This window comes from Gouania willdenowi, chromosome 6, assembly GCF_900634775.1.
Source record: "Gouania willdenowi chromosome 6, fGouWil2.1, whole genome shotgun sequence".
NCBI lineage: Eukaryota > Metazoa > Chordata > Actinopteri > Blenniiformes > Gobiesocidae > Gouania > Gouania willdenowi.
Genome location: NC_041049.1, coordinates 60185788 through 60213678, shown reverse-complemented (window position 1 = coordinate 60213678; position 27891 = coordinate 60185788). Strand labels below are relative to the sequence as shown.

At 39.0% G+C, this 27891-nt stretch overlaps 1 protein-coding gene across 3 annotated transcripts; it reads right to left on the bottom strand.

Moving 5' to 3' along the window:
- Positions 1 to 151: 151 nt before the first annotated feature.
- On the bottom strand, positions 152 to 27891 carry slc25a22a (solute carrier family 25 member 22a). Of its 3 annotated transcripts, XM_028450616.1 has the most exons (12): positions 27761 to 27875; positions 24791 to 25004; positions 14365 to 14532; positions 14163 to 14288; positions 14034 to 14089; positions 12188 to 12278; positions 11249 to 11303; positions 9077 to 9137; positions 7585 to 7729; positions 6270 to 6424; positions 6105 to 6180; positions 152 to 4616 (listed from the first exon to the last, which is right to left on the bottom strand). In XM_028450616.1, exons 3-12 carry the CDS (start codon positions 14382 to 14384, stop codon positions 4463 to 4465), a joined length of 939 nt encoding a protein of 312 aa, XP_028306417.1. In that variant the 5' UTR covers positions 14385 to 14532; positions 24791 to 25004; positions 27761 to 27875; the 3' UTR covers positions 152 to 4462. The 3 variants fall into 3 exon arrangements, with proteins under 3 accessions (XP_028306417.1, XP_028306416.1, XP_028306418.1); XM_028450615.1 differs by lacking the exon at positions 24791 to 25004 and having other exon boundaries at positions 27761 to 27891; XM_028450617.1 differs by lacking the exon at positions 24791 to 25004 and having other exon boundaries at positions 27757 to 27878.

Sequence of the window (27891 nt, the reverse complement as noted above, 5' to 3'; positions counted from 1 at the left end):
AAGAGTTTGGGAAAAACTATTCTATGGGTTTTATTTAAACCAAAGTTGCTATAGAAATTCTCCACATGATAAACTTTGGCTCCACAGGGTTCCATAATGTTCAGCCTCAACATCATCAGTTCTTCAGATCCATGAATGAGATGACAAACCATTTAAGGACAGTCAGTTTATTGAACGACAAATTGTGACAGAGAACACAATATTTCATGTCAAATTTCCATCATACTGTAAACAATGCTGAGGACAACCGTGTCACACACACACACAAACACACACTCTCACACAGAGAGTTTGTCACTTTGTCACTGAACAGATGTGAGAGGGCGAAGGTCCTTGTTTTAAAGAAACTTTTATTAAAGTGCTGCACTACACGATTCCTCGTGGAGGAAGAGAAGAAGAGAGGCCACGATGAGGCCTCAGACGTCCCCGTTTACATGAGTCAGCCATACAGTGTGTGTCGTCGTGGAGACAACAGACGGCTCGTGTAGTGTGTTTTCTGTGTGTTGCTATATTTTTTGCGGCGTCTACTCTTATTGCATTTCAGTGAGCGCTTTCAAGAATTAATCAGTGAATGTGTAGATAAAGCACTAAACTATCATAAAACTCTTCACTATAATTATAATAAAACTTATCATTATATTCAATGTACATTCTTATATTTGATTTGTTTTAAATATGTAGGCAATTTAAAGATATATAGATATACTGTATATATATATATATGTGTGTGTGTGTGTATTTTGGGGAAATAAGGGGTAAAGATTCCACTTTACAGATAAATAAAGACTCAGAAGGTTCATTCAACATCTGCACAGAAATAAAGCAGTTATTTTGTGAGCAAAGGCAGAACAAAAGGTCTAATGGCAATGGTCAACCAGGTTCTCTACAAAGTAAGACACAATACACACTCAGGATAGAGTGTGGACTCTTGTGCCCCATAAACCTTTGTGCTTTCTTTTGATTGTACACACCCCGAGTCAAACATTTGGTGTTTCATCACTTCCTCTGAGCCTCCTTTCACCCCCAGCAGTGAGAAAGAAGAAAAAACCAGAGCACAGTCGACATTCAAAGAAGGAAACTAAAACGACACGTCAGCTACAGCACTCCACGATCAGACACGCACGCAACCAAACGCACAACTCCAGTGAAAATTCACAGTTGAAAGGAAATATCACAATATTTTAAGATACAAAAAAAAAAAAAAATTTAAAACACATTTCGGGGGTTCAAAAATCATAATTACATCAGCACATTGTGATCACAATTACAGCAAAACACTTGAGATGAAGTCAGGGAAAAAAATGGTCATTCATGAAGCCCTCGCGGGTCAAATCTCCGTGTTATTGGGCAAATGTCACTCATTACAGAAGCACCATTTAAAAAAAGACAGATTTACTTCCACTGCCTGGTGTCAACAGGTCTCCACTGTCAGGGGAGGATTACATTTCACTATTTGATTAAACCTAACGACACCTCTCTCCTCATTACACTGGACCTCATTTATAAGCAGCTAATTAAAAGATAGAAAAGAGGCTGACCCATGGTTTCAACCTGCAGCTCAGGATACATGGCACCTTCACAAAGAGCTGGTGTTTCCCGTTTGCATACAGTGGAAGAAAGAAAAAAAAAAAATATCTTCACGATAATGCTGGATTTGTTTCGTCATCTGATATGTTCACGTCATTTAAACATCTCATTAAATCACAACAGCATGAGGAAAAGCAGCGGAGTGGAGAGGTAGGTGTGCAAAATAAGCCGTTACAAACAAAACAATAAATCCCCAAACAGAGCATCATATCATCTGCATATGTACAATATTGATAAGGTGATAAACTTCGACACAGGAAAAAACATCACTTACAAATACATAGTGTTACACCGTCCACAGTAAGGAATATTAATAATTAAATCTCACTCCCACCAATGATATCAGGTTGGAAAGTTACACTGTGGACCATCTGCTCAGTGGGAGCGAGGAAGGAATGTGATTGGACAATACACTTCAAGGTCACCTTGATCACCGGACAAAATCAACCAATGGCAGGAGGACACGGGACAGCAAATAAAAGCTCTACAGCAAACAATCAGAGATGTTTGGATAAAACATGAAGCAACGCTGAGGACACAGAGAACTGAGTTTGACCTCATCTGTAAACAAAATAAAAAGTGTGTCTCAGGGTTGAGAAGCGACGATGCAGAATCACAGGCTCAACAGTCAGGTACCTTGGTCTCAGGGTCCTGGACCATGTGATGACCATGTCCACACATATCCAGATGTTTAGAAAGCACTTTTAAAACGTGTCTATTTTGTCTGGGCAGAAATTAATACGGATCAATAAAAGTACACATCGGTGATGGCTCAATTTTTTCAATTTTTGACGTTGATACATAAGGGAATGTAGTGAAGGTGTTAGTAGGAGGGGAGGGAATAAAAATATTCTTAAATTACAGCAAATAAATGTAAATTTAAGCAGGAGACACTAAATTAGAGGCTGTCTGTAAAAACAAATGCAGCCATCTGTGAGTAAAACTGTGAGCTATGCTGTGTTCGATTGCACTCGGAAACCAGGAAAGGTCCAAACAATATACGAACAATAAACATTTGTTGCACTAAAAAGCCTTTGTACTGTATGTTGATATTTATGTGCTTTTAATTTATTTTTGGGTTTTTTTTATACGTCATAACACTATTTTAAGCTGCTACATTTTTGTTGTAGCAGCTTGTCTTGTACAATGACATTAAAAGAAATCTATCTATCTATATATCTATCTATATATCTATCTATCTATCTATCTATCGTTCTATCCAGGTCGTCTATTTCGACCTCCGAGGTAAATGAGTTCCATTCAGTGAGCTCAGAAAACATGACTGGCCACAGTGAACTGATGTTTGTGTTTATATTTTTCGAGAAGCAAACATGCCTGTGGGGGAAATATATATACAGTATATAAGCTACTTGATGGTAAGAGAGAGAGCGAAACGTCCTATACTTTAAGTATGACTTGAACGCACCAGCAAGGGGAATCCAGCTTCAATGAACCATAGACGTAGAAAGAATGCATTACACTATACGTTGATCACTATTTACACAGAGCGACCTTCAAATGAACAGAAAGGGAATGGAACTTTTAATTACACAAATGCAAAATTAGACGCCACGCACGTAAGTAGTAAAAGTTGAAGAGAAAGTGACTGTTTACATCTCACGATGTCCGTTTTGTTAAGACGACTTGTGCTGTTTGGATCCTGCATGAATTTTGAGTTCTGAGTGCAATTGAACGCAACATTCAGACATGGCTGTCAAACAAACCTGTCCAACTTCCAGGTTTAATAAATCACATTGTTTGTGCCGAATTGTCCCGTTTGCATCTCTTCCCAATATTCTGCATGTGCAGCGGGAATGCCAAATAATAATAATAATTCTAGACAAACAGGCCAAATGGATTGTGCTGATTTGCCTGTTTGATGGATATAATCCACTACGATACGTGTTTGCATGTGCGATCAAGTTAGTGCATGTTTTTACACACAGTATGTATGGTTTACTTTGCAATGAATATTTTAGAAAGGAGCTGTCATAGGCTGGAACGCTTTTGGAAACGCAGGAAAACTAATATTGAGGAATGTGTGGACATGGCTTGAATCCACAACAGAAAACCTGCAGCACAGCCTGTTTCCAATCAGTGATGTGACAGCAGGAGTTTTCAATCATCCCACCACCAACGCCCTGCGGTAACATCACTGATTGAGGTAAACTTTGCACAGTCGATCATAACCTGCAGTTTTTTTATGTGCTTTTATTTCCAGTTAAATCCACACGTATCGTGTAGCAAAGCGTCACACGCTCAGACATATCAGATAAAATCTGATCTACTAACGACACAATCAGAGTCTGAAGGCTGAGTTCATTACCAAAGGGCTTGTGCTCGCATCCCTTCAACATTGTCTTTTAAACACGTGTAACTATACTTCTACATCTACATCAAGGGAGGGACAGCTGGAACGTTACTGTGTTTTTTCTTCATATGAAACGTTCTTGTATAGCTTTTTGAGGAAGGAATGTGCATTTCAGTTGTAAATTTAAGATTGCCAAGGCCTTTGATTCAAAAGGCTGATCAACTCGGAAACATTACGTACTCAAGTACATCTACTCAAAAATTCAACAATCATCTTCAAAACAAATTGTGTAAAAAAAAAAGCAATATTTCATTTCAAACTTCAGCTGATGTTTGTGGCTTTTCCTTCCAGAGAGCTGAGCTGAGCCTGCAGACTGGAGCTAGGTGTGCCACTACAGGCAGCTTGGCTGAAAAAGGCTCTACCCTGCACTTCTTTAAAAAACATTCAACACAACAGATTGAAAACACTACGATAAAGAAAATGCACTGACTGGTCACGCCTGGACCCGCTTAATAACCTTGTTGTCAGAATGAGATGAATCCTCGCACTAAGTCTCTCCTCTTCTCAGTTGTCTTTTTTAGGCAGGAAGCTCAGGAGGAATTCTGCCACGCCCAGGAAGTAGACCACCTGCGCGATGCCGAACAGAGGCGCGATGACGAGGGCTCGACAGTACGCTCCCTTCAGGAACGCTCCCGGACCTTCGTTACGCAGGATTTTCCTAAAGAGCAGAAGGTGAGAAGACGAGTCTGTTACACACACACACACACACACACACCTGTAAAGTCTCACGTTCTGGCCTGGAAACTCCCGTATTTTACCCCTCTTTCCCACTATCCTCCCATATTAGTATTATCCCATACAAATCCTGTATTTTAATGTAGTAATAAAAACATTCCTCTGCCTCTTCAAACTGAACGCTGTCACTAGCCTCACAAGAACTGAAGTGGAAGTTCACGCGAGATTAGATTAAATTAGTGCCGACGGAGGGAACAAACCCGGAAACAACTAAGAAGAGCGATGGATGGATGTAAGAAGGCCTTTAAAAATGTACCTTCCTAAAGAAGAGCAGGACGGGACACAGTTACGCGATCTGTAAAATTTGTAACTGAGATTTTAGCGTCTCCTACGGGGGAAAGAACGGCGTAAGTCAGCATGAAAAATCAGCCAAGTATAAACTCCACAAATATACACTCCTTTAAAAAAGTGTTAAAGGATGTAAAGTCTGCAACAAATCTGTATAATAAGTCATTAGTGAATACCAGAGAACCACATGAGTGAGCATGAGAAATACGATAGATTTGATTATTTTTATATATTAGGGGTGGGCGAATCGATATGGACCAAAACTCATATCTTGCTATTTTTTTCTCAAAATGGTGATATACGATATAAATCTCGATCATTTTAATTCAAATAAAGTCTGACCAGAAAAACAATTCTGGGTTCAATTTGCTGATGCATAATGCCACACAGGCAAATTTATGAACAAACAGCTGCACAAAATGACACACTTTTGGCTTTTTCTCCTATAAAGGACAGCATGTGTGAGTGAGTTCATTAGTGTGGCTTTGTTTAGGGGAAGGTTTGGGTTAGAACTCACGCAGAAATCCATCAAACTGATCTTTTCGCGCTGCTCTGAGAAGTAACGGAAGCAGTGACTCCTAAAACAACTATTTTGATACAAAAACTATAAAAAAAATACATATCGATAGTGTATTTTTTCTAAATCACCAAGATAGCAAACTGTTGTTGTGCTATATTTATTTATTTAGTTATTTTTCTGTGTTTTGTCTGGGTTTGGAGACGTGTGGCATGGGGTGGGGGTGGGCAGGATGTAGGGGGAAAAAAAACACGTTGTGTATTGTAGACCATGTGACATGCATTGTGAATATTTCTGCTTGAGCACAAAGAGCAATAAAAAAAAAAAAAGGAATGTTCACAGCATTTCAATGTCAACAAAGGTAGGTCTACCACATTATAATCAACTAATTGTATTTAGTAAGTGGTTGATAAGTGGTTATTTTAGATTTCTTGTCCACCTGTCTTAAAATATAAGGGATTCTGGAGCTTGGTTGGTGTGCCAGAACATTTCTCATATTTTCAAATGCAAAACTTGACAGGTATGCACACACACACACACACACACACACAGACACACACACACACACAGACACACACACATCCAGGAAAGGCACGGCGAGGTCACCTGATGCAGTCAGTCACTCCACTGTACGTGTCTTCTGTGCTCCCTCGGTTCAGGGACTGGAGTCTCGTCTTGATTACTGCGGCAGAATGAGTTCATTATTCATAAATAAATAAATAAATAAATAAATATGCAGCGCTAGTTTTCAGACTGAGTGTCACAGCTCACCGTCCACAGGGTTGACAGCTACAGCTGCTGTGCTCCCTGCAGCGCAGCCCGACAGGAATGACACGTAGAAAGGAGCCGGGCCGTCTGCGTTTTTTTTGCCCAGGTTATTGAGGTTGGCGAAAAGTGGGAAATAGATGATGGAGAATGGAACGTCCCTAAGAGAACAATGAGATTACCAGAGATGTAAAGATATATCTACTCAAGTAGAAGTATTGCTAGTTGATTGAAATTGTACTCAGGTACACGTACAAATAAATCCTACATAAAATACTCAAGTATAAGTTAAAAATTGCTCAATTAATAGTGCTCAAAGTCAAATTTACTAGTTAATTTCACCCCCCATGTTTACTGTTGGTAATAAATCTTGGTACGGTTTCTTTGCATACAGTAAACATCTCATGTAGAAACCTAAAAAGGAAAAGACCAAAACTACCACAATCAGAACTTAATTTATTTTCCACAAAGGCATCTGTATAAAATAAAAGGCTTGTCAAAATGTACCATTATTTTTTTAATAAAATAACAGCAACGTACGACACCACATAAAAACTAAAAAAATCTGGGCACTACGAGATTAAAGTCGTAATATTTCAAAAATAAAGTTGTAATTTTATGAGAATAAAGTCGTATCTTAATAACATGATGATTTTATGAGATTAAAGTCACAATATTTCGAGAATAAAGTCGCAATTTTATGAGAATAAAGTCGTATCTTTAAAAACGTTTATCAGAAATGGTACGACTAGGAACATATGGAAAACTAGAAAAGTTATTAACTGCTATGTAGAAAGACTATTTAAAAATAAATTCATCATCTTCATCAGTTGCTCTGTTTATTTCATGATATCCACAGATATTCTAACTATTTTACACTGTTCACTTTCCACTTCTCTGGAATATTCTGTACTAAGTGCTGCTTTTTATTTTGACAAAAACATTTGTTTTAGAAAGTTTACTAAAAAAAATAATTCTTGAAAAGCAGGAATATATCTTAGTTAAATTTAAGTTGGTGCTTTGTGAACAATGCAATTATAATATTCTTTATTCATATTACACATTATGTTAGCACTCAGTGATGGAAATAATAAACACTATTTAGTTGTTTAAGCTCATTTATCGTTTTCATTGTTTCAGTCATAGACCAAAATACATTTAAATTGGAAAAATGTTGCTTCTCGTGTCAAATATTAATTTAGATTCATCTAGACTAATTAATTACAAAGTCCCTAATTACAGTAATTAGATTAGTTTATTTTTTTAATCGAGTCCCACCACTAGTGAAAACATGTCTAAGAATTGAGTTCCATGGTCTTACCTGAGCAACGTGGCCCCGAGGCCCTTGTACAGCCCAGCGATGCCCTTTTCTCTCAGTAACTCCCTGGTCAGCTGCATGGCAGTCGGAGACTTGGTCTCAACACTTCCTGCTGCAACTGTTTCTGGCATTAGCTTCCTCTGTGCAGCTGGAACACAACACAGCACAATAAATAAATGAATAAATACCTGTACCTTCACAAATATTACCTGCTCCAAGCTAAGGATGTTGGCGCGTAAACAGTGTTTTTAAATGAACGGTGACTGTATCCAAGTGCGTTTTAGCATGGGGGATGCCACACCCACACTTTCATCAAAACAAAAAAATCATCCCCCTCACTTTTTACAGAGGGATTCATTGTTTAAAACCTATTGGTCCAGCTAGATTGATTGAATGGTGATCAGCCAATCATAGCCAGCCATTTGACAAAGGTAAACAAAGAGTTAACAGTGATGAGTAAACTGACAAAAAAAAATTGTAACAAGTGGCAAAAAATGGTCCAAAAGTGGTAAAAACGTGGCAAGAAAAGAGTAAAAAGTGACTAAAAATTACCAAAAGGAGTCATGAGTGGCAAAAAAAAATGACAAAAAAGAGGAGACGGGTGGTATGTAAATGGATAAAGATAGCTTAAGTAAGCAAATTGTGGCAAACAATAGTGAAAAAGGGAAAAAATGTGGAACAAAAAGAGACAAAATGTAGGGAAAAAAGGAAACAAGTCTTATTTATTGGGCCAAAAGGCCACATTTTTTTAAAAATTGACAAAAATTGGATGAAAATGGAGAAAAATTAGGAAAAAGGGATATTTATTGGCAAAAGGTGCTCAAATCTGAAAAAAACCACACAAAAAAAACAAAAAGGAGCAAAAAGTTGCAAAATGACTTAACAGCTTTGTCATGGTTTTAGTAAATTAATTTAATGAACTCAATTGGGAGTTGACGGTTGCTCTACCTTTAGAACATCCTTACTTTTTAAATGGCCAAAAGTAGCTTATTTGGATGAAAAGTGGCAAAAAAATCACAATTAAAGAATTTACCAAAATTGGATTAAAGCGTCAAGAAGAACTTGCGAAAATGAACAAAAATGAGGAAAACGCGATATTTCTTGGCAAAAGGAAGCTAAAATCTGAAAAAACAAAAAAGAGTGAAGCCCTTTTTTGGAAAAGGGGGAAAAATGGGACAAAGAACAGCTGTATCATGATTTTAATCAGTTATTTTAATAAACTAAATTGGGAGTTGACAGTTGTCCTGCCCTTAGAACAACCTCACTTTTAAAATCGCTGCTCCACCTCTGCTCATCATATTACCATATATACAGTAATATAATTATATATATGAGACAATGTTTTGCCCTTGTATTCATTTTTTTCCTTAAATTGAACTGTTTTAGTCTGGAATTCACTGAAGAACAGAACTATTAGTGATCTGTGACGTGACCACACGAGGCCAGCGTTCCACAGTAAATCAACCACAGCTGCTTTTCATTTCCTCTCACTTACCAAGTCGTCCAGCGTCTTGGAGCTGGATTTTCAACATCTCCATAGGAGTTGTTACAATAACCTGCAACACAAGCAAAAACCGTATCTATCAACGTCCAGCTTTAAACATTTCAATCGCGTCACTTTGCACTCAAGCTAAGGTACTTGATCACTTCCTGTCACTTTAAAACACTTAAGAACCTTATCAAGAGTAGGTGACCCTCAACATCATCAACCCATAACACGTTACATTCACTAACAAGTCATTCAATTATTTCACAGTAGAATAAGAAAATGATTTTTTAAAAGCCACCCATAGAAATCACACTTCTATAAAGTTTTTTTCTAAGCAAAGGCAAAAAAGGGAAAAGTCAAAACGCTGATATGTATGATTGAAAAATAAATCTGAATAGATTATTAAAGATACATTTACTCTAAATGCCTCGTAAATGCTCCACTGCTGATTTGAATTCAATCATTGTTGGTGCCAGTTTTATTGATGTCAGAGTTTATATCCTGTATGATTATGATACAACAGTGTTTAATGATGACTTAGAGCCTCTGGTGACTCCCAGAAATAACTACTTCCTGATTTGAATTTCAATTTTGCTAAAATAAGTCTAAAGCAGGTCCAGATTGGAACGTTAACGGTTGCACAAATGAATCAATCAACTATGAAGAGATTTGGTCCATGAGGCAAAAAAATCAGCGCGTCGCAGCAAATCCATCATTACATTACTACATCATTTACCTCTGCCAAGGAGGTCATATCTTCACTGGCCTTTATTTATCTGTTTGTTTTTCTGTCAGCATGTTAGACCATGAAATGGGATTTAAAACAATATAAGTTGATCCTTGTGACTGGTGAGTCAATTATGTCCTGTTGGTTCCTCAGTTACCACTCTGGGTTTCATCCAGTTCAGAACAGAACCCAAGTGTGCATTTCATCAAGATTTTTTTTTTTTTTTTTTTTTTTAATGACATAATACATTTGGACATACTGTTTTTTGTTTTTTTTTGTCATTATTGCTTATGTTGTTATTGTTTTTTTAAACATTTATTACATACAGGAAAGTCTCATTGAGATTAATAATCCCTTTTTCAAGAGAATCCTGGAAGCACTAAGGTCTAAAGGGACTAATTCAAGCCCCCATAGTGGGTACAACTGGTGTTTTCTATCCAGATCAGCCCACTACATTATCAGTGACACCATGTAGAAGCTGTTATTAGGTCAGTGATGCTCAACATGTGGCTCTATATGTCTTCATTTTAATTCAAGCCATTTTGCAACTTCCTTTGTCCCATTTTCGAAAAGTTCTGACACTTTTTTTAGATTTAAGCTTCCTTTTGCCAATAATTATCCTTTCCTTTTTTCCTACTTTTTTGTCCATTTTTGCAATATTTGTTTGGACACTTTTATCCATTGTTCACCCTTACTTTACATTTTTTGGCCACTTTTTATCCAAATAAGCTATAAATACCACTTCTTTCCATTTTCCCCTTCATTTTGTCTCTTTTTGTTCCACATTTTTGCCCCTTTTCACTATTGTTTGCCATATTTTGCCCATTAAAGCCACCCTTTGCTATTACATACCACCTGGTTCTTCTTTATTTGCCCATTCTTTGCCACTCTTGACTGCTTTTGGACCATCTTAGTCAAATATCCCGTTTTTTTCTTGCCATATTTTTGCTACTTTTGGACCATTTTTGGCCACCTGTTACCATGTCTGCCTCCATTCGCTGGTCAAAAAAAAAAAAAACGTAGCAGACTGGCACACGGGGATGATGCCCGGTATGCCAGATTATATTATATATATATTATAGCCTAATGAATGTGAACTAGTTTATTTGATTAAGGCTCAGATTCAGCCTTGGCCCTAAATCTGCTGTATGTAATCTGATCTAATCTCACTCCTGGGGGGTTAAAGTCTTTGTCCTCGTTGAAAACCAACATTTCCCTTTGACTCACTCAGTCATTGGCTCAGTACCATTAGCTCACCCGTGATTAGAAATCATTCATTTAAAATGCATATTCACACTTATATCGCAGATGAAACAGCAGAGAATAAGACTGTGTGTTGCCATGGCTGCCATTGCTCTTATAATTGTGGCTCACGTTCACAGCAGGCAGAGCAACAATAACAGTGGTTCATACTAACAGAGGTGGTACGAGTGGTGCAGATGTGAGCTCACCTGGCAGGTTCCTGCTCCACACCCAGCCAGCATCTCTTTGAACAGAGTGAGTTTTCTGGAGAAATGGAAGTGAAGTGTGAGATCAGATGTTTTAAGACACTAAAGCAGTGTTTCTAAGAGGCTAATCTTATTCTTCTACACCAGAGGAAGGAAACTTTTATCCCAGCGGGGCCACAAAGATGTCTTTGCTTGATCGGAGGGTCACATGATCAACATTCATGTCAGCATTTAGAACAACGAGCGATCTGAGCATTAATACAGGAAACAGCAGAGTTTTTATAGTAATTTTGTGTTTGTTGTTGTCTCGCTCGTTGTGAGGCATTTTGTGCATTTCGGTAGTCCTTTTGTGTATTTTTCCTTTAAAATATTTGTTTTTTGGAGTCATATTGTTCATTTGTGCTGTCATTTTGCATTTTTGGGGTCATTTGTATGTATTTTCTATAATTTTATATATTTTCTGTGTAATTTTGTGCATTACTGTACTCATTTTTGGTATTTTCTGTGTTTTTCTCTAGTCTTTTACTGTAATTTCCTGCAATGTTGCAATTCTTTGTATTTTTTTATGTATTCTTGATTTTTTTTGTGTATTTTTCTGTCATTTTGTACGTTTACTTTGGTGGGCCGCATGAATCTAGATCGAGGGCCATGTGAGGCCCCCGGGCCGCCAGTTGCCTATGTCTGTTCTACACTAATGTTTCAGATGAATCATTTACAAGGTGAGCAGCTCGGACACACGAGTCAATCATTCATTAGTTGCACTGCCCCATGCCCCCTCAAAGTCCCAGCAATGTCTAACACTCACTCCCCTATAGGAGCATATTATATATAATATTACTGCTGATGGCTGAGTGACAGGTTAGACGCTGATAATCAGGCTAATTAATGACGACTTCAATGAGAGAAACGGGTGTTTTTCCAGTCATCACTTCCATGTCTCACCCATCCTTGGTGAGGTGATGTCTGAAGAAGTCGTTCGCAGCCAATTTGATGGCTTTCTCTGGTGTGACTAGTGTTAGATTCACCGCCGCTCCTGAGAGAACAGACAGAAGTGAGAGAGAGAGTGAGAGAGAGAGAGAGAGAGAGAGAGACATTGACATATTATACACCAATAGTAGCTGCCTGCAGTCATTTCAACTCCTTTAAAATGCATTTTTAACCAAAATAGCAGCAAAAGTTAAAAATAGAGACTGAGATATTGTGTGAGGCCCTTTAGAGCAGGGTTTCTCAATTGGGGGTACGTGTACCCCTAGGAGAACGCGTTGGTACTACAGCAGGTACTTGAGAGAGAGAGAGTGAGTGGGATATTAACAAATGTGAGCGTGAAAAATATGGGTTTCATAATGAGTTTATTAGTTAAAAATAATAATCATAATGATGATGGAAATAATCTTGATTAGAACATAAAATGAAAATACAAAAGTTAGTCTTGGTCACACATTGCAGGCGGGAGATGAATTTAAATGGGGTCGCTTGAAATGTCTAGTAATAGATAAAAAATAATAACTGATTAAAAAAATATTCTTTAAATTTAAAACGAAACACAATCTTAGCGGTGCGCTACACTTTTACTTTCCCATAAAAAAACATTTTTCAAACAAAATGCACTACAAATATATTTGAGCTGGCACAACTTATCACTAATTCCTGGCTGCTCTGTATATGTAACGCAGTAAAACAAACATGATCAAAAAATTATTCTAGAAGAAAAAAGTGTCTTTGGGGTCACCTGCAATGTTTGATATAAAAATGGGGTCACGTTCCTGTGCTAAATACTGTTTTATTCCATTTGTTGACAATATTATGTTCTTTAAATATGTTGTAGTCAGACAAAGGGGGTACTTTGATTCAGAAATAAGCGAAAGGGGGTACGACTCCAGCCAAAAACGTTTGTGAACCACTGCTTTAGAGCATTCCAATCAGCCTGCAGAGGAGAAGAAACCTTCCTCACTGTGTAGCTTACCAAATAATTCAGCTTAAGATGTCTCAGTCCAGCCAAATTCATGACTTCATTAAAACGCTGGAATACTTGCAGGGACTTGTTTTTTCTATATCACATCACTGCAGTCGAAAGAACTCTGAATTGTTCTCAAATCCTGCAATTTCTCACAAATAATTGCATAAAAATTGCCCTAAATTACGGAAAAACTTGTTACAAAATCAATAAGTTTTTTGGCCGTGGATGTGTAACAGGGTCAATTATGTGTGCAAATAAAATATTTTGTTATAATTACACAAAATCTGTGTCTTCTTTAAGTTTATTAGTTCATACCTGAGAAATTGGGCCTCCGAGTTACTATGTGGGACTTTACTTTGTGTCTGTATCCCTACGTTCACATTTTAATGTCACACTTCCGTCTATGTCTAGTTTTTTGCGCACCTTTACCTCTTCCCTTTTGTTATTGATCTCTGTGCAAGAGGGTAAATGGTCTCGCTGTGTTAGCTGCGTTTCTGAGTAAGTTGGCTGAAATAAACCTGTTCTAAAGTGCTTCTGATGTATTGTAACACATGTTTCTGTCATTTGATGTGTTTATGGATTAGACTGATTAGAGGATTTATTTTTGTTGTGTGTTCACTCTCCAGAATAAACCATCTCTCACACAAACTAGAGTCAGACTCGACCGGTTACAGATATCCTGCAGACACTGACATCTGTCATTTATGGCTTGGATATTGTTGTTGCCTTAGAAACTGTTTATATCAGTTATATGTACTTATATATTTAAGTTTGACTTTCAAAGAAAGACAATAAATCCTTCAAGTATCCATGTGATGGTGTTTATCTTACCTCGGTACATCCCAAAGTAGCCCTCTGATCGGATGGTCTTGATAAGGCAATCTGACCTGTAACATACACACAATGTGTTGGTCTCAGAGATGGTGACTGATGCACAGATGATGATGCACAGTGTCGTACATGCTGGTATAAAGGCGTGATCCATTCTGCTGGTTCTGCAGGCGAGTCTTGGCCAAATCAATGGGAAACACACAGGTCACTCCGATCAGACCAGCGATCCCCCCATTGATCAATTTGGCAGGCAAACTAAACAAAGCACAGACAGAGGGGTTAGGAATGCGTCACGTGGAAGGTCAGAGGTTATAAAAACGTTCAGCCTCACCTGATCTGCTTGTCAGCCATTTATGTGGAGCCTCGGCTGGTCAATAGTTACTGTGAGTGTTCACTGTTAACTCCTGTAGGATCTGTTGGGCTGTTCCACACGATTAATGTGGAGGGTTTACACTTTGTCGTCTTAACTTTGCATCTGTTTGGTGAAGTTTGAAGAAATCTGTAAAGGGAAAGAAAAACACGAGGATCAGTGCGTTTCAACAGGTATAGAATAGTGCAGGGGCGGAGCAGCCTTTTTAAAAGTGAGGATGTTCTAAAGGTAGAGCAACCGTCGACTCCCAACTGAGTTCATTAAATTCATTTACTCAAACCATGACAAAGCTGTTAAGTCATTTTGCAACTGCTTTTGGCCCATTTTAGTCACTTTTCTTGCCACCTTTGGACCATTTTTTGCCACCTTAAACTCATTTTTTGTCACATTACTCATCACTGTTAACTCTTTGTTTACATTCTCAGAATGGCGGCTTCGTCAAATGAAAGCCTGTGATTGGCTGATCACTATTCAATCAATCAAACTGGACCAATACAATTTCAACAAAGAAAAAGTGAGGGTGTCACACCCACCCACATCCCTCATGGGTGAGGGCTATTCCAGAAAGCGGGTTATGTTCAAACTCTGAGTATGTTCGGGCTCAAATGAGGGAAACTCCAAGTATCCCATTCCTGAAAGCCAGGTACAGTAAGCTCTATTATGAGTCTGTCACCATGGTAACATTCTCCATGAACTGAACCTGCTCACTGGCAGGTTTTGTCTAAGAAACCCTGGGTTTATACCTGGCTCCGCCCACCTGCACACACGCTTCTCAAGGAACACTTTAATTTACCTTGACCCTCTTCTCTGACACATTATAGTAACATCACACACCACAGACGTGGCTCACATCATTACAAATGTTGTGCTGCTTTACGTTTTATGCAAACTAGTGTTTTTTTATAACATTGTGGATGCAGAGCATTTAGGGAAAGGCTCTGTAAGGTTGATCTGCATTAATACACCTACTGACGTCTGTAGTAAAGTTCCCTGTATAGAGGGTTTTCACCGAGCGTCATCAACCGCTTGTGGTTAGCAAAGCTAAACCAGGATTTACGAGGCAAAAATCTGGATATTGCAACAACACATCCTCAGTAGGGTAAAAACAAACCTGCAGTGGTGAGTAGTGCAAAAGGATGATGACGTAAACATGTGATCTGGTTTAGCTTTGCTAGCCACAAGTGCCTCCTTTCCTCTGATAACTTGTGAGATTGTTTTCCCTGATTTGTTATGATTTTTGCCAATCTATAAAACTCCAAATGTGTCTCACTGTTTGACCGATTGGTGCAGCCAAAAACATGACAATAGTTCATCATTTCATCTGGAAAATAGGGATTTTCTTGTCTGTGTGCTGTTTGTAGACCTGCTGCTTCTCCAAAATGGCAACTTCCGGGTTGATGACGCGCCGTGAAAACCCTCTATACAAGTATATAAGTACAAGTGGAGCTGTCTATGAATAGTGCTGTAAACGTACGGCCAGAGAAGAAGTGATCAGTCATCTCAGTGCAGCAGCTCTGTGCTCCACAGACACTGTTCATACTATTCCCCGGTCATCACCTCACTGGAGCGATGAAGTGATGAAGCGACCAAAAAGCATGACTCATCACGGCCAATTTAGGCGACCATAGTCGCTGAAGTGTGTGAGCACCTTTAGAACAGGCTCATATTCCACAAACACCTGCTTATTTCACCCATCGGGGGGGGAATAAATCACTCTCTTCCGGCAGGTTGCCATGGTAGTATGTGTTATATTTGCTCCATTGATGATGGCTTTTTATCGCACTTGTGCACATAAGTAACCCAAGGTTTACATACTCAGGGTTGATTGACCCACTTCATACCAGCTGTAATGGAGGTTTGTTGAACCTCCTTTCTGGAATATTCCCTCTGGTATAGTGAAGCAACGAGGTTACAAAAAAAGTTGCTTTAGTTTCTGACCTTCTTCGATCATGATCTTTTGAATGGCAGAGGCTGTGATCAAAGAGTTGTGACACATGCTGCTAACTGTAACAACAAAGGGTAGTAACCTCACCTCTCAGCCAGAGGCCTGATTTAAACAGACACAGAGACTCCAACACTACATCCCTGAACTTAGTGAATGTATTAAAAGACTGACATGTGTCCAGATGATAGTGTGCTAACTATAAAGGACTGTGAGACTCTGGACTCCTGACACGACCAAACAGTTCATTCAACCTCACAGAGACATTATGACGACATCCTCAATGAGAAACACTTCAATGGAGACTTTGTTGACTTTGTAACAGACTTTCACTGTTTCACCTGGAAGTTAGCTATAATCAGCAGACTGTCCTGGAATGGCTCCTGTGTTTTGCACATTCACAGGAAAAGTTGTGAAAGTATTCTACGAGAGATGTTTGAAGTGGACTAAAAAACCATGAAAAAGAAGAAGAAGAAAGTTTGAAAGCAGCAGTTCTTGGGGTTATATTATTACAATGTTCTTAAACATTGATGAATACACAAAGCTCTCGTGTACAAGATATAACCACAACACATTCTAAAGGGTGCTTCTGCTAGTCATGTATTGATGTGTTTCCCATAAACAAAAGATGTGCACAATACCATACATGCATTCAAAAACAACTTTATTCCTTGAAATTCAACCAATGGGAAGCTGAATGTGACGTAGCATTTGTTTCTTTCTTTCTTTGTTTCCACTGTCTTTCTTTAAGTCTTTATTTTTGTAATGTTTTTCTCCACATTTTCTTATTATTGTATTCATTTGTTCCTAAGGATGTGTGTTGACGTGTCTGGAGTTCTGTTGTGCATCAGAGAAACCACAGCCTGGTCAATGTTGTAGTGATTCTGAGGAAAAAAACTCCAATTGATATTTGCGAGACGGCAGATCCAAAACAACACTGTTGTGTCACTAACAGTCCAGGAAAGAGGTAGCATGGTAACACTGCTTAGTATTCATGGCTAAACCTTGAGTATTGTAAGTGATCTTTTGATAGAGATTTATTTATTGTTCTGAGAATAAAAACTCCTTAAAGCTGCTGTAGAAAATATATTTTTACTTTTGTTTGCTTCCAAAACTCTGCCAAATTGACTTCCCAACACATTTTCAGTGTTTTCATGGATTATTAGTTCTGAAAGAAAAGTTCAATGTCTGGCGGATTGAGAAGATATCATGAGAAAACTGGTGTCATGTACTGAGTTCACATCGTACTGAGATTGTATATGCGCATGTATCCGCATACGCGCACATGGGCACTACCGAAAAATGATTTTTTGCTAAAAAAAAAATGTATTCATTTTTGCTTATTTTTGTTTTCAAAGTGAAGGGACACGTGTTTTATTTGTTTATTGGATTATGTTAGGGTTAGGTTAGCCTTATAATCTCAGTACGGAGGTAAACTCAGTACTTAACACCAGGAACAAACAGGAAATATGGTCAAACAAATCACTGTAAGACACAAGAAACACAATAAATAACAGAAGAATGAAGTGAAAACACATCCATGCATCCGTCTACATGACTCCACATCCCACAATGCAATGCCTGAAGCGTATGTTTTTATGTGATAAAAAAAAAAATAGTGATCGTCCTTTAAGATGAATAATATGTGTGTGATTAGTTGGTTGGATATATTTTATTTCAATAAAAGTACAAAAAAATCCACTAAATCTAACTGAGCCAATAGATTATGACCAGTGCCAGGGTAACAACAAATTTACATTATGCAGCAACATCTCCGTAATGTTGGAATAATAACATGTATAGTTAATTTACACATTGTAGCTTATCTTTAAAAATAAGATGAGTTGACAGTGTGCCTACATTTCCATCCATCCAACCGTCATCCATCCATTCTTCTGAGGACAAAAACAAGTGTGAACTGAGGTCTCCTGTTCTGCTGCCAAACGCTTTTAGAGAAAAATCTTGGGACTCTCTATATTTAGCAGGTGATCATGGTATTATGGGTGATCAATGTGCAGTGTTACAGATACAATAAATCAAACTGACATCTGTCATCAATGGCACACAGAGCTTTGCAGTAGATCGATATTAGTGACTTATAGCAGCTGGCTGCAACACTCAGTAAAACTGCAACCACCAACCAACCTAATAAAGTTATCTACAATGTTTTTTCCACAAAGTAAGGAATTAAAGAACAATGTGATCAATTTTAAATATATTAAGTAAAACAATGAAAAATCAATGGATGAAGCAAACTGACACATTATCTTATGATGAACCAACCTATCATGAGCAGTGAATCAGTGCGTCATGAGTGTCCTTGAATATGTGTGTTTGATAGATAATCATGTTCTCTGAGCTGAAGAGCACGTTTTTAGAGAGTGAGGAGGAAAAGAGGGTGAAAATGGTCTAATGTGTCCAAATTGTTTTCTATTTTTGGGTGGGAATGCTCTCACTGTGATGTGATGCTTCCTATTTCCCCTTTTATCTCTCCACCCCCGCCTTTAACCAATCACAAGCCTCCTGTCTCTCCCCCTCCCCCCATGCATCATTTCCTCAGTCACGAGTCACGACTCTCCAAAGCCCCGCTTCCTTCTCACATCTGCTGTGTGAAGTTACATCCTTACACTAAGATTGTTTAGTCACATGATGTTAGTGCTGAGTGTGCACGGCTGCAGGCTGATGGGTTTAGTTTAGTGTGTGTGGGGAATGTGAGCCTCAGCGGCTGGTCCGGGGTAGAGGAGGGTGGAGGAGGGAGTTCACAGCATGTCAGACTCTGTTTGGGGGGTGTAACCCACTCTGGGGCCTGGAGCTCCACCCACCTCTGGATTTCATCCACCTGTGATTTCTCAACCAGAAGTGAGACCTGGCCTGGTTCCTCGGTTCGTTGCACACTAAGGCTGGATTATATCATACTAACATACTCATGCTATTGTACTACTCTTACAACGTACTACCCATACCAGCCTGTCATTGCTAAGCAGGTCTGGCCCTGGTTGGTAGTTGGATGGGAGACCACTGAGAATTCCAGCTGCCACAGTGGGGGACAGTCGCTCCATTGGTATCTGTCATTGTGTCCTTGGGCAAGGCACTTCACCCACATTGCCTAGTATGAATGTAGTGTGTGAGTGAGTGCTGGTGGTGGTTGGAGGCCCGACGGCGTGCTCTGGCAGCCTCGCTTTAGTCCGTCTACCCCAGGGCAGCTGTGGCTACAATAGTAGCTTACCACCACTAAGTGTGGCGTGAAAGAATAATGCCTTAATTCTGTAAAGCGCTTTGAGTGTCTATGATAAAGCTTATATAAAATCCAATGCATTATTATTATTATCATTAACGTACTACTCATACTAACCTACTACTCATACTAACCTACTACTCATACTATTGTACTACTCATCCTAACGTACTACTCATCCAAACGTACTACTGATCCAAATGTACTACTCATCCTAACGTACTACTCATCCTAACGTACTACTCATCCTAACATACTACTCATACTAACGTACTACTCATCCTAACATACTACTCATACTAACGTACTACTCATAGTAAAGTACTACTCATAACGTACTACTGATCCTAGCGTACTACTCATCCTAACGTACTACTCATCCTAACGTACTACTTATACTAACATACTACTCATCCTAACGTACTACTCATACATACGTACTACTCATCCTAACGTACTACTCATCCTAATGTACTACTCATCCTAACGTACTACTCATACTAACGTACTACTCATACTAACGTACTACTCATAGTAAAGTACTACTCATCTTAACATACTACTCATCCTAACGTACTACTCATCCTAACGTACTATTCATACTAACGTACTATTCATACTACCGTACTATTCATACTACTGTACTACTCATTCTAACGTACTACTCATCCTAACGTATTACTCATAGTAAAGACCTACTCATACTATTGTACTACTCATCCTAATGTACTATTCATACTAACGTACTATTCATACTACCGTACTACTCATTCTAACGTACTACTCATACTATCGTATTACTCATAGTAAAGTACTACTCATACTATTGTACTACTCATACTAACGTACTACTCATCCTAACGTACTATTCATACTAACGTACTATTTATACTACCGTACTATTCATACTACCGTACTACTCATACTATCGTATTACTCATAGTAAAGTACTACTCATACTACCGTACTACTCCTACTAACGTACTACTCATACTAACGTACTACTCATACTAACGTACTACTCATCCTAACGTACTATTCATACTAACGTACTACTCATTCTAACGTACTACTCATACGAAGTCCATCCATCGATTTTCTGCCGGTTATCCGTTGCCGGGTCACGGGGGCAGCATCCTTAGCAGGGAGGCCCAAATTTCCCTTTCCTCGGCCACTTCATCCAGCTCCTCCGGGGGAATCCCAAGGAGTTCCCAAGCAAGCCGAGACACATAGTCTCTCCTGCGTGTCCTGGATCTTCCTTGAGGTCTCCTTCCGGAGGGACTTGCCCTGAACACCTCACCAGGGGGCATCCTAAATACAGTAGGTGGCCGAGCAACCTCATCTGGCTCTTCTCAGGGTGGAGGAGCAGCGGCTCTACTCTGAGCTTCATCCAGATGACTGAGCTTCACATCCTAGCTCTAAGGGAGAGCCCAGCCACCACACGGAGGAAACTCATTTCAGCCGCTTGTACCCACGATCTTGATCTTTCCATCATGACCCAAAGCTCATGACCATAGGGTAGGAACGTAGATTGACCTGTAAATCGAGAACTTCGTCTTTCAGCTTAGATCCTTCTTTACCACGACAGATTGGTGCAGACTCCGCATCACTGCAGACGCCGCACTAATCCGCCTGTCGATCTCTCGCTCCATCTTTCCCTCACTCGTGAACAAAACCCGAGGTACTTGAACTCCTCCACTTGGGGTAGGACCTCATCTCCAGCCCAGAGAAGGTCTGACATCAAAAACAGTATGTAGTGCGTTCACATTAGATAGTATGGAAAGATTGAGTACATGAGAAATACCCGGATGTATACTATTATACTATATGGGGACATTTTTTAAGTATGCACACAAGTCATACTCAACCACCCCATGATGCATTGCAAGCGGAACGTAAAATGGTCCTGGGACCGGCTTCAAGCTAAGAATCAAACATCCCCTTTTCAAAATAAAAGCATCTATTCTTGTCTTACATTAGTTCGATTTTTAACTCTTTTGTAAATAGGGCTCTTGTTTTGAAGTTAACGGGAAGTTTTGTCAGTAGCACAATGGAGGGTCTCTGAAAATCTCTGAAATATCTGAATGAAATGTGTCTACGTAAGTTTTATGTATCAAATGAGAACATGTTGATATTCTACTTGGTCACTTTCTCACTTCAAATGTGGAGAATCAACAGAGATATTTAGCCTCAGTGTGCTTCAGGTTTTTGTCCTTGTAGGTTCCAAATGCATCTTGGGAAACTTGGAAGTATACTTCAGTGGGAACGTTCATCATCCTCATCATACTTAGTCTTAGACAGTCTATACTTTGTAATGCATAGTGTGACATTTCAAACACAGCCTGTGTCTTCCTCTTTAACAGAAAAAAAACCCCTCCACAGTCAGTATTTTTCACTTCCATAGAAGGTTTACATTAATAATCAGGGCCTCATACAGAAGACGTACAACATTTTCAAGAAAAACTCTCAACAAGCTTTTATCAAGTTTCCCAGACACGTCATAAACTATATGAGTGAACCTTGACAGATACATTGGTGGTACAGTTCACTGTCACCATGCATTCCCTTTTTCCTTAACAACGCCTGTAGCTTCACTTCAACTCAACTCTAATCACAGTCCGATGACTGCTCACTGGGACATTTAACTCCCAGCGCTAGCCTGGCTACAGTGTCCTGTCATGACAATCACAGTCTGTAAGGAAACAACTAGCTCCAGTGTGCAGCAGCAGCCACAGCAACAGGCATGGCTCCGCCCCCTAAACCTCATAGGAATTCCCTGTTTTCTTAGAAGACTGGAAATATTAACAAGCCGTTGGGAAACTAGGAGTATTGAGCCCATCCTGACCCCATGAAAGCTCCACGTTGTTAAAGTGACCATATCAACCCAACCAATCACACGTCACTAAAGATACCACAGCTGATAAACACTGATGAGTAAATAATGGCTGATTATGCAACTGATGCAAAGCCTTGGACTTACCAACATGATTAAAGCACACGCAGATAAAGGTTCAGCCTTGAACCATGAAGCAAGGCATCGTTAAAGCTGAGAGTTATCAGTAATAATCACTCTGTTATTTATTCATGAGAGCCAACTGTGTTAAAGAGGAAAATTGTTTAAAAACAGATATGGTTTCTAAATATCAGGATTCCCACATTCTTTTTCACAATAATTTTTCAAAACTTTTCCAAAATATTTAACCAAATTTCCATGAAAGTGTCTATTCGTACGGTTGCTGTACGGATAACCCACTGTGCTATTGGTATGTTTACTGAAGTACACGTACGTAGCGTCTTAGGATTAGGGTTAGGTTATAACCCTATATCGCAACGATTTTTGGGGTTACAGTTAGGTTTAGTCTTAGTCACGTGACCTAAACTGGCCAATGACTGACCTATCACATCAACTAAACTGACCAATGAGGGGTTCTGCGTACGGATAGAATGTCAGTATATTGATACGGCAACCGTACGAATAGCCACTGCCCAATTCCATGACTTAGTTCTGAGAATCGTACGATGCAAAATTGCCTTTGACAACCATTTTGTAATAATTTTTAAAGAAAGATGCATCAGCTATTGAATGGAACACTGAATTTCCAAAACTTTTCCAAAACAGTTAAACTATCCCAAAACTGGAAAATCATTTTTTTTTTCAAATTCCATAACTTTTCCAGAAATTTCAGGACTGCGGGGATCCTGTCATTTTTTCCAACAAAAATGATAGAATAAGTGCATTTCTAACAGACTCTGGGTGGTATTTTCGTCACTCTTTGTGGTAAACAGACTTAAAATCAAGTGTCAAAATGTTTCCAACTATGTTTTTTTTTTACATATATACAGTATATGGTTTGAGATATTTCTTTGCCAGTTTCACTTATGCACGTTAATGAAGGTTGCCAGGTTGGTTCTTTTAGAATTTGTTCCACTGGTGGAAAAACACTAATTTGTTACAATTTTGAAAAATCAACAAGAGTTTTCCAACATCTGTATCTGGCAACACTGAATTGAATGGAGGAAACTGATTTTCAAAATGGGAATTACATGTGACATTAACAAAGCAATGCTCAGCTTACTGTTTTAGGTTTTTAAATTAAATATAATAAACAAATAAATATTGTTTAAAAAGACACTTTATACATGAAATCTATCAGCTCAAAAGAGAACTGTAACTTTATTTTTTTTTGCTATGAAATGCTTTGTACAACAAAATGAGAGGTCATGTCGACTTGGTTGTAACTGGGTTTGTAAACCCCTCCCACCCCAAAGATACGCCGCTGTTTTAAGGTCCACTCGATATCCACTCAATGATTGGATGAGCTGGTCACATGACTCCTGAGGCTCGTCATATCATAACAACACAGCAGCAAATCACTCTCCAGACATTTAAAAATCAGACAATTTGGAATGATGTATTAATAAACAGGTTAAACAGATACTGTTTAATATCTGACACTTCATTTGAGCTTTTGTTTTGATTAGTTTTATAAAGTGTCGATCAGCATCGCTCACAATAACATTGAAATAAACTCCACCTGCAGCTTCTTTCCAATGCAAAACAACATGCAAATGATTGCATTTACAGCAACTCGTCAGAAAAGGAAGAATCGACCACTGTTTGGTCAGAACGACAGGCAACAGTGACCAAGCAAAGATGCTACTGAACAGCTCCCAGGCTTAGGTTAGCAGTCCATCTGCCACACACACACACACGCAAACGCGCACACACACGCACACACTATGAATCTTATTTCTGTAAATCTGATGAAAGGAACAGTCTGTCTTAGATCAACATTTGCAATAATCCACTCTCACATTCCAAAGCACACAGAGCACAACTAGCCATCCTTCATTATATCCACTGTTATTGTCTTTCTCTGCATTTTCTTTCCGTTTATCGTGACCTTTAAATATGTGGCCTACCTCCATATTATAGATATATATATAAGCACCTGGTTTAAAACAGTCTGCAGCACATTTATTGATTGTTTTTCATCACCATGGTGATACTTTGTAGCTATAACGGTTTTCAAAGACAAAGTCTATTTTTAAAAGTTGAATATCCTGCAGGACTGAGGAATAAAAGGTGTTGTGTCTCAGATGAATGTATCTCTCCTCATCATTATAAACCTAAAGCTTATTTATGAAAGTACTCTCTATCTATATATTTTATCCAGGCTCAGGTGTTTTAATATTCTTTACTATCATACACTGTCTCAGGTCAAGTCAAGGGTGAGTTCCCACAGAACAAGTCAGCAGGTGTTTGGTTCTTCCTGTGATTCCATCGTCATCCCTGTGGATCAGTTTCTAAAGTCATCTGGGGATTCATTGTAGTCCTCTTTCTCAGTTGTTGATTTAGAGACAACTAATCTGAGTGTTGGTGGAGTCTCAGTAGAGAGAACGAGCCTTTAGGACCTGAGGTATCTGGTGACAGTAAGGAACATATTTAGTTATACACAGCACCACTGTCATAAACCAAAAAAACTCAATTAAATATTGTTTCAACGCATTAACGCAGGTGATATTTAAACGTCTCCTAATGCACCTGCTGGCCTGAGGTCAGACTCAATACGTGATCCATATAGAGACGTACAGTGGACAGCACAGGATGTCATCCTACACCCACCACTGGTGCAGCTCATCAATTATTTCACAACAGGAGGAATGTTTTATTAGCCTGCTCGGCCTCATTTTCACCAAAAACACCGGTGCCAAAGATAAGCCGTCAACCAGATTTGTTTTAAACATTGATTGCGTAAATTGGAACATTTACCTCACATCGAATCAATTTTCAAAACATTTCTGGAGCATCTTTCCAACAAAATAGAAAAAGTACAATACAAACAATAATTTGTGCATTCAATAAACATTAAAAAGCACAAAACATGTAAAACAGAATCTTTAAAACATAAAGATTTGAAGTGTGACCTTATACATGCTGTTGGAGTTTGATGAAACAAAGACAAGTTGGAACTGATTACAACATGTTGCAAATTCTTTGCATCAGTTTCTTTAAAGTGTCTCTGTCGTCTAATTCTTACTTATCTTGTGCAAGCACTCTTGTGGTCGAATTATTTGTCCAATATTATCCATTATTTGTCCCCTAAACACAAAGATTTAATTGTTTGTTAATGTTACCAACGTAGTAGATGTGGTTACATCAGTTTAATTCATCACTAACAGCCTACGGTAGAGCTAAAGATCACTACCCGGGTCAGGTTCAGTCTTCATTTCTATCATTTTACATTTTACCACAGGCTTGGGCGCTAAAATGGTAATTGAGTGCAAGAAAAATGCACTGATTCTTAACAAAAGACAAAGAGCATATGAGCACAGAATTGAATAGTTTCGGGCAGTAACGGGTTTGGACTTGGAAAAAATTTGTTCCGTTCAGGTTTGGGACGAACTCTGTCGGGCTTGGGTCATCTTGGGTCTAACTTTTAAGGCAGTGGCTATCCGTATGGTTGCCGTATCAATATACCTATGTTCTATCCGTACGCAGCGGCCCTATTTGGCCAGTTTAGGTCATGTGATAGGTCAGTCATTGGCCAGTTTAAGTTGCGTGACTAAGACTAAACCTTATCCTAACCCTAACCCTAGAAATTGTTGAGATATTGTGTTATAACCTAATCCTAATCCTAAACCTAAGACGCTACGTACTTGTACTTTGGTAACCGTACCAATAGCTCCCAGGGTTGTCCGTACGGCAACTGTACAAATAGACACTTTCAGCCTTTAACGTCCCATTACAGCTTTAGTCTGCCGTGTGTGATTGCTAACAGGGTGAGAATACGTTCTTCTTGGGATGCTTACTTCGCGGATTGCAAATTTAGCAAATTTTACAATAAATCTTACAACAAAGTAATAATCTACCAAACACAAATGTCCTTACTTTGGTTTTGTTTAGACACAGAATGGGGAAGGGGTGACTCTTGGTTGCCCCAACCCTCTGATGAATGGGGTTCTTGCATAGAATAAATGCACAAATAATGGACATAAGCATTAATGAGCACATTTTGAGCTTATAGTTACAAAGTTATATAGAGTTATATCTACAGTAGTTGTAAAATGGGGTTAACATACAACTCTCCCAATTTAAAGATCTGACATAAATAAAAACACAAGTTCTATTTTCCTTTCCAACACTTACTGACCCAATGAGAACAAGTATGTGACCTACTTCTGGGTCAACCATGAGTTAAGAAACTTCTTACTCTAACGCAGCATCCCCATAGCTACATGATCAACTGATATCTGAATAATAGGACCTGTTCTTCTTCCCAAATATAGGCATATATTTAACAAAATTGCTATACCAACTTATCCATACCTAATACATACTGAAGACAGTGAATGGTTGCAAACCTAAACACTGACTACAAAGAAAAACAATAACTACAACAAAACTTTACTGGAAATCAGTCGACTGGGACTCAAACCCATGACCCTGGGTATTTAAAACCAAATATACTGTATTATTAGCTTAGTGCTACCTGGACAGGTCTTTCACATATAGAAATTGATATTATCCATGATAAAATTACAATAATCTCCATAAAAGTTGAAGATCTAAAGGGCAGGAGCGAGAGGGGTGGGTGGTACGGAAGGGGGGCAAAGTCCACTCATGCCTCGGGCACCTAAAGCCCTAAAGCCGGCCCTGTTCTTAAGTATTATAATATCTATTATTTCTCTTCTATATAAACGCTGCTCTATTCTGTTCTGTACTTTATGTTATTATGTCCTCACTGTGGGAGAATAACGGATCTAATCCAACATCTGTACATGTAAACCTCAGTGGGTCACGTGACACATAACATCTGTTTTATGAGCGGATGAAGACCCGGTGTGACCGACTGTTTTATAACGGAACCGGCATCAGAGGCCCGTCCGTTCTTTCACACCTTCAGATCATCACCGGAGGAAACGGAATACGGTCTGTGTGCGTGTGTGTCCGTGCGCGTGTGTGTGTGTGTGTGTGTAGTAACACAGATTAACCCGTTCACTAATCTCCGTCAATCAAACACAGCGTTCCAAGTAACGTTAAGTAACGGTAATCCCAGGTGAGCTTTAATCAGATTCCTCCAACACACACACACACACGCGCGCGCGCGCACACACGCTCACAACCATCTTCAATAACCTCGTGTAAACGCATTGCATCCCGTTCCGTTCTTACCTACCCAATAGATTCGTGTTCTGTGTCCGTGTCCTGGTCCAGCTGTGGTCGGTCACAGAATGATTCTGATCCAGGAGGAGGAGGAGGAGGAGGAGGATGAAGGCTGAATGGGTTTAAACAGGCGCCCCCACAGGC

Bases quoted from the DNA above. Each gene is read 5' to 3' on its own strand.
- slc25a22a (XM_028450615.1), bottom strand. From the start codon at position 14,384: ATGGCTGACAAGCAGATCAG. The intron at 7,730-9,076 runs GTAAGTGAGAGG...GTTGTGTTCCAG, and splicing joins CCAAGACGCTGGACGACTTG to CTGCACAGAGGAAGCTAATG. The intron at 6,181-6,269 runs GTGAGCTGTGAC...ATTCTGCCGCAG, and splicing joins AGCTGTCAACCCTGTGGACG to TAATCAAGACGAGACTCCAG.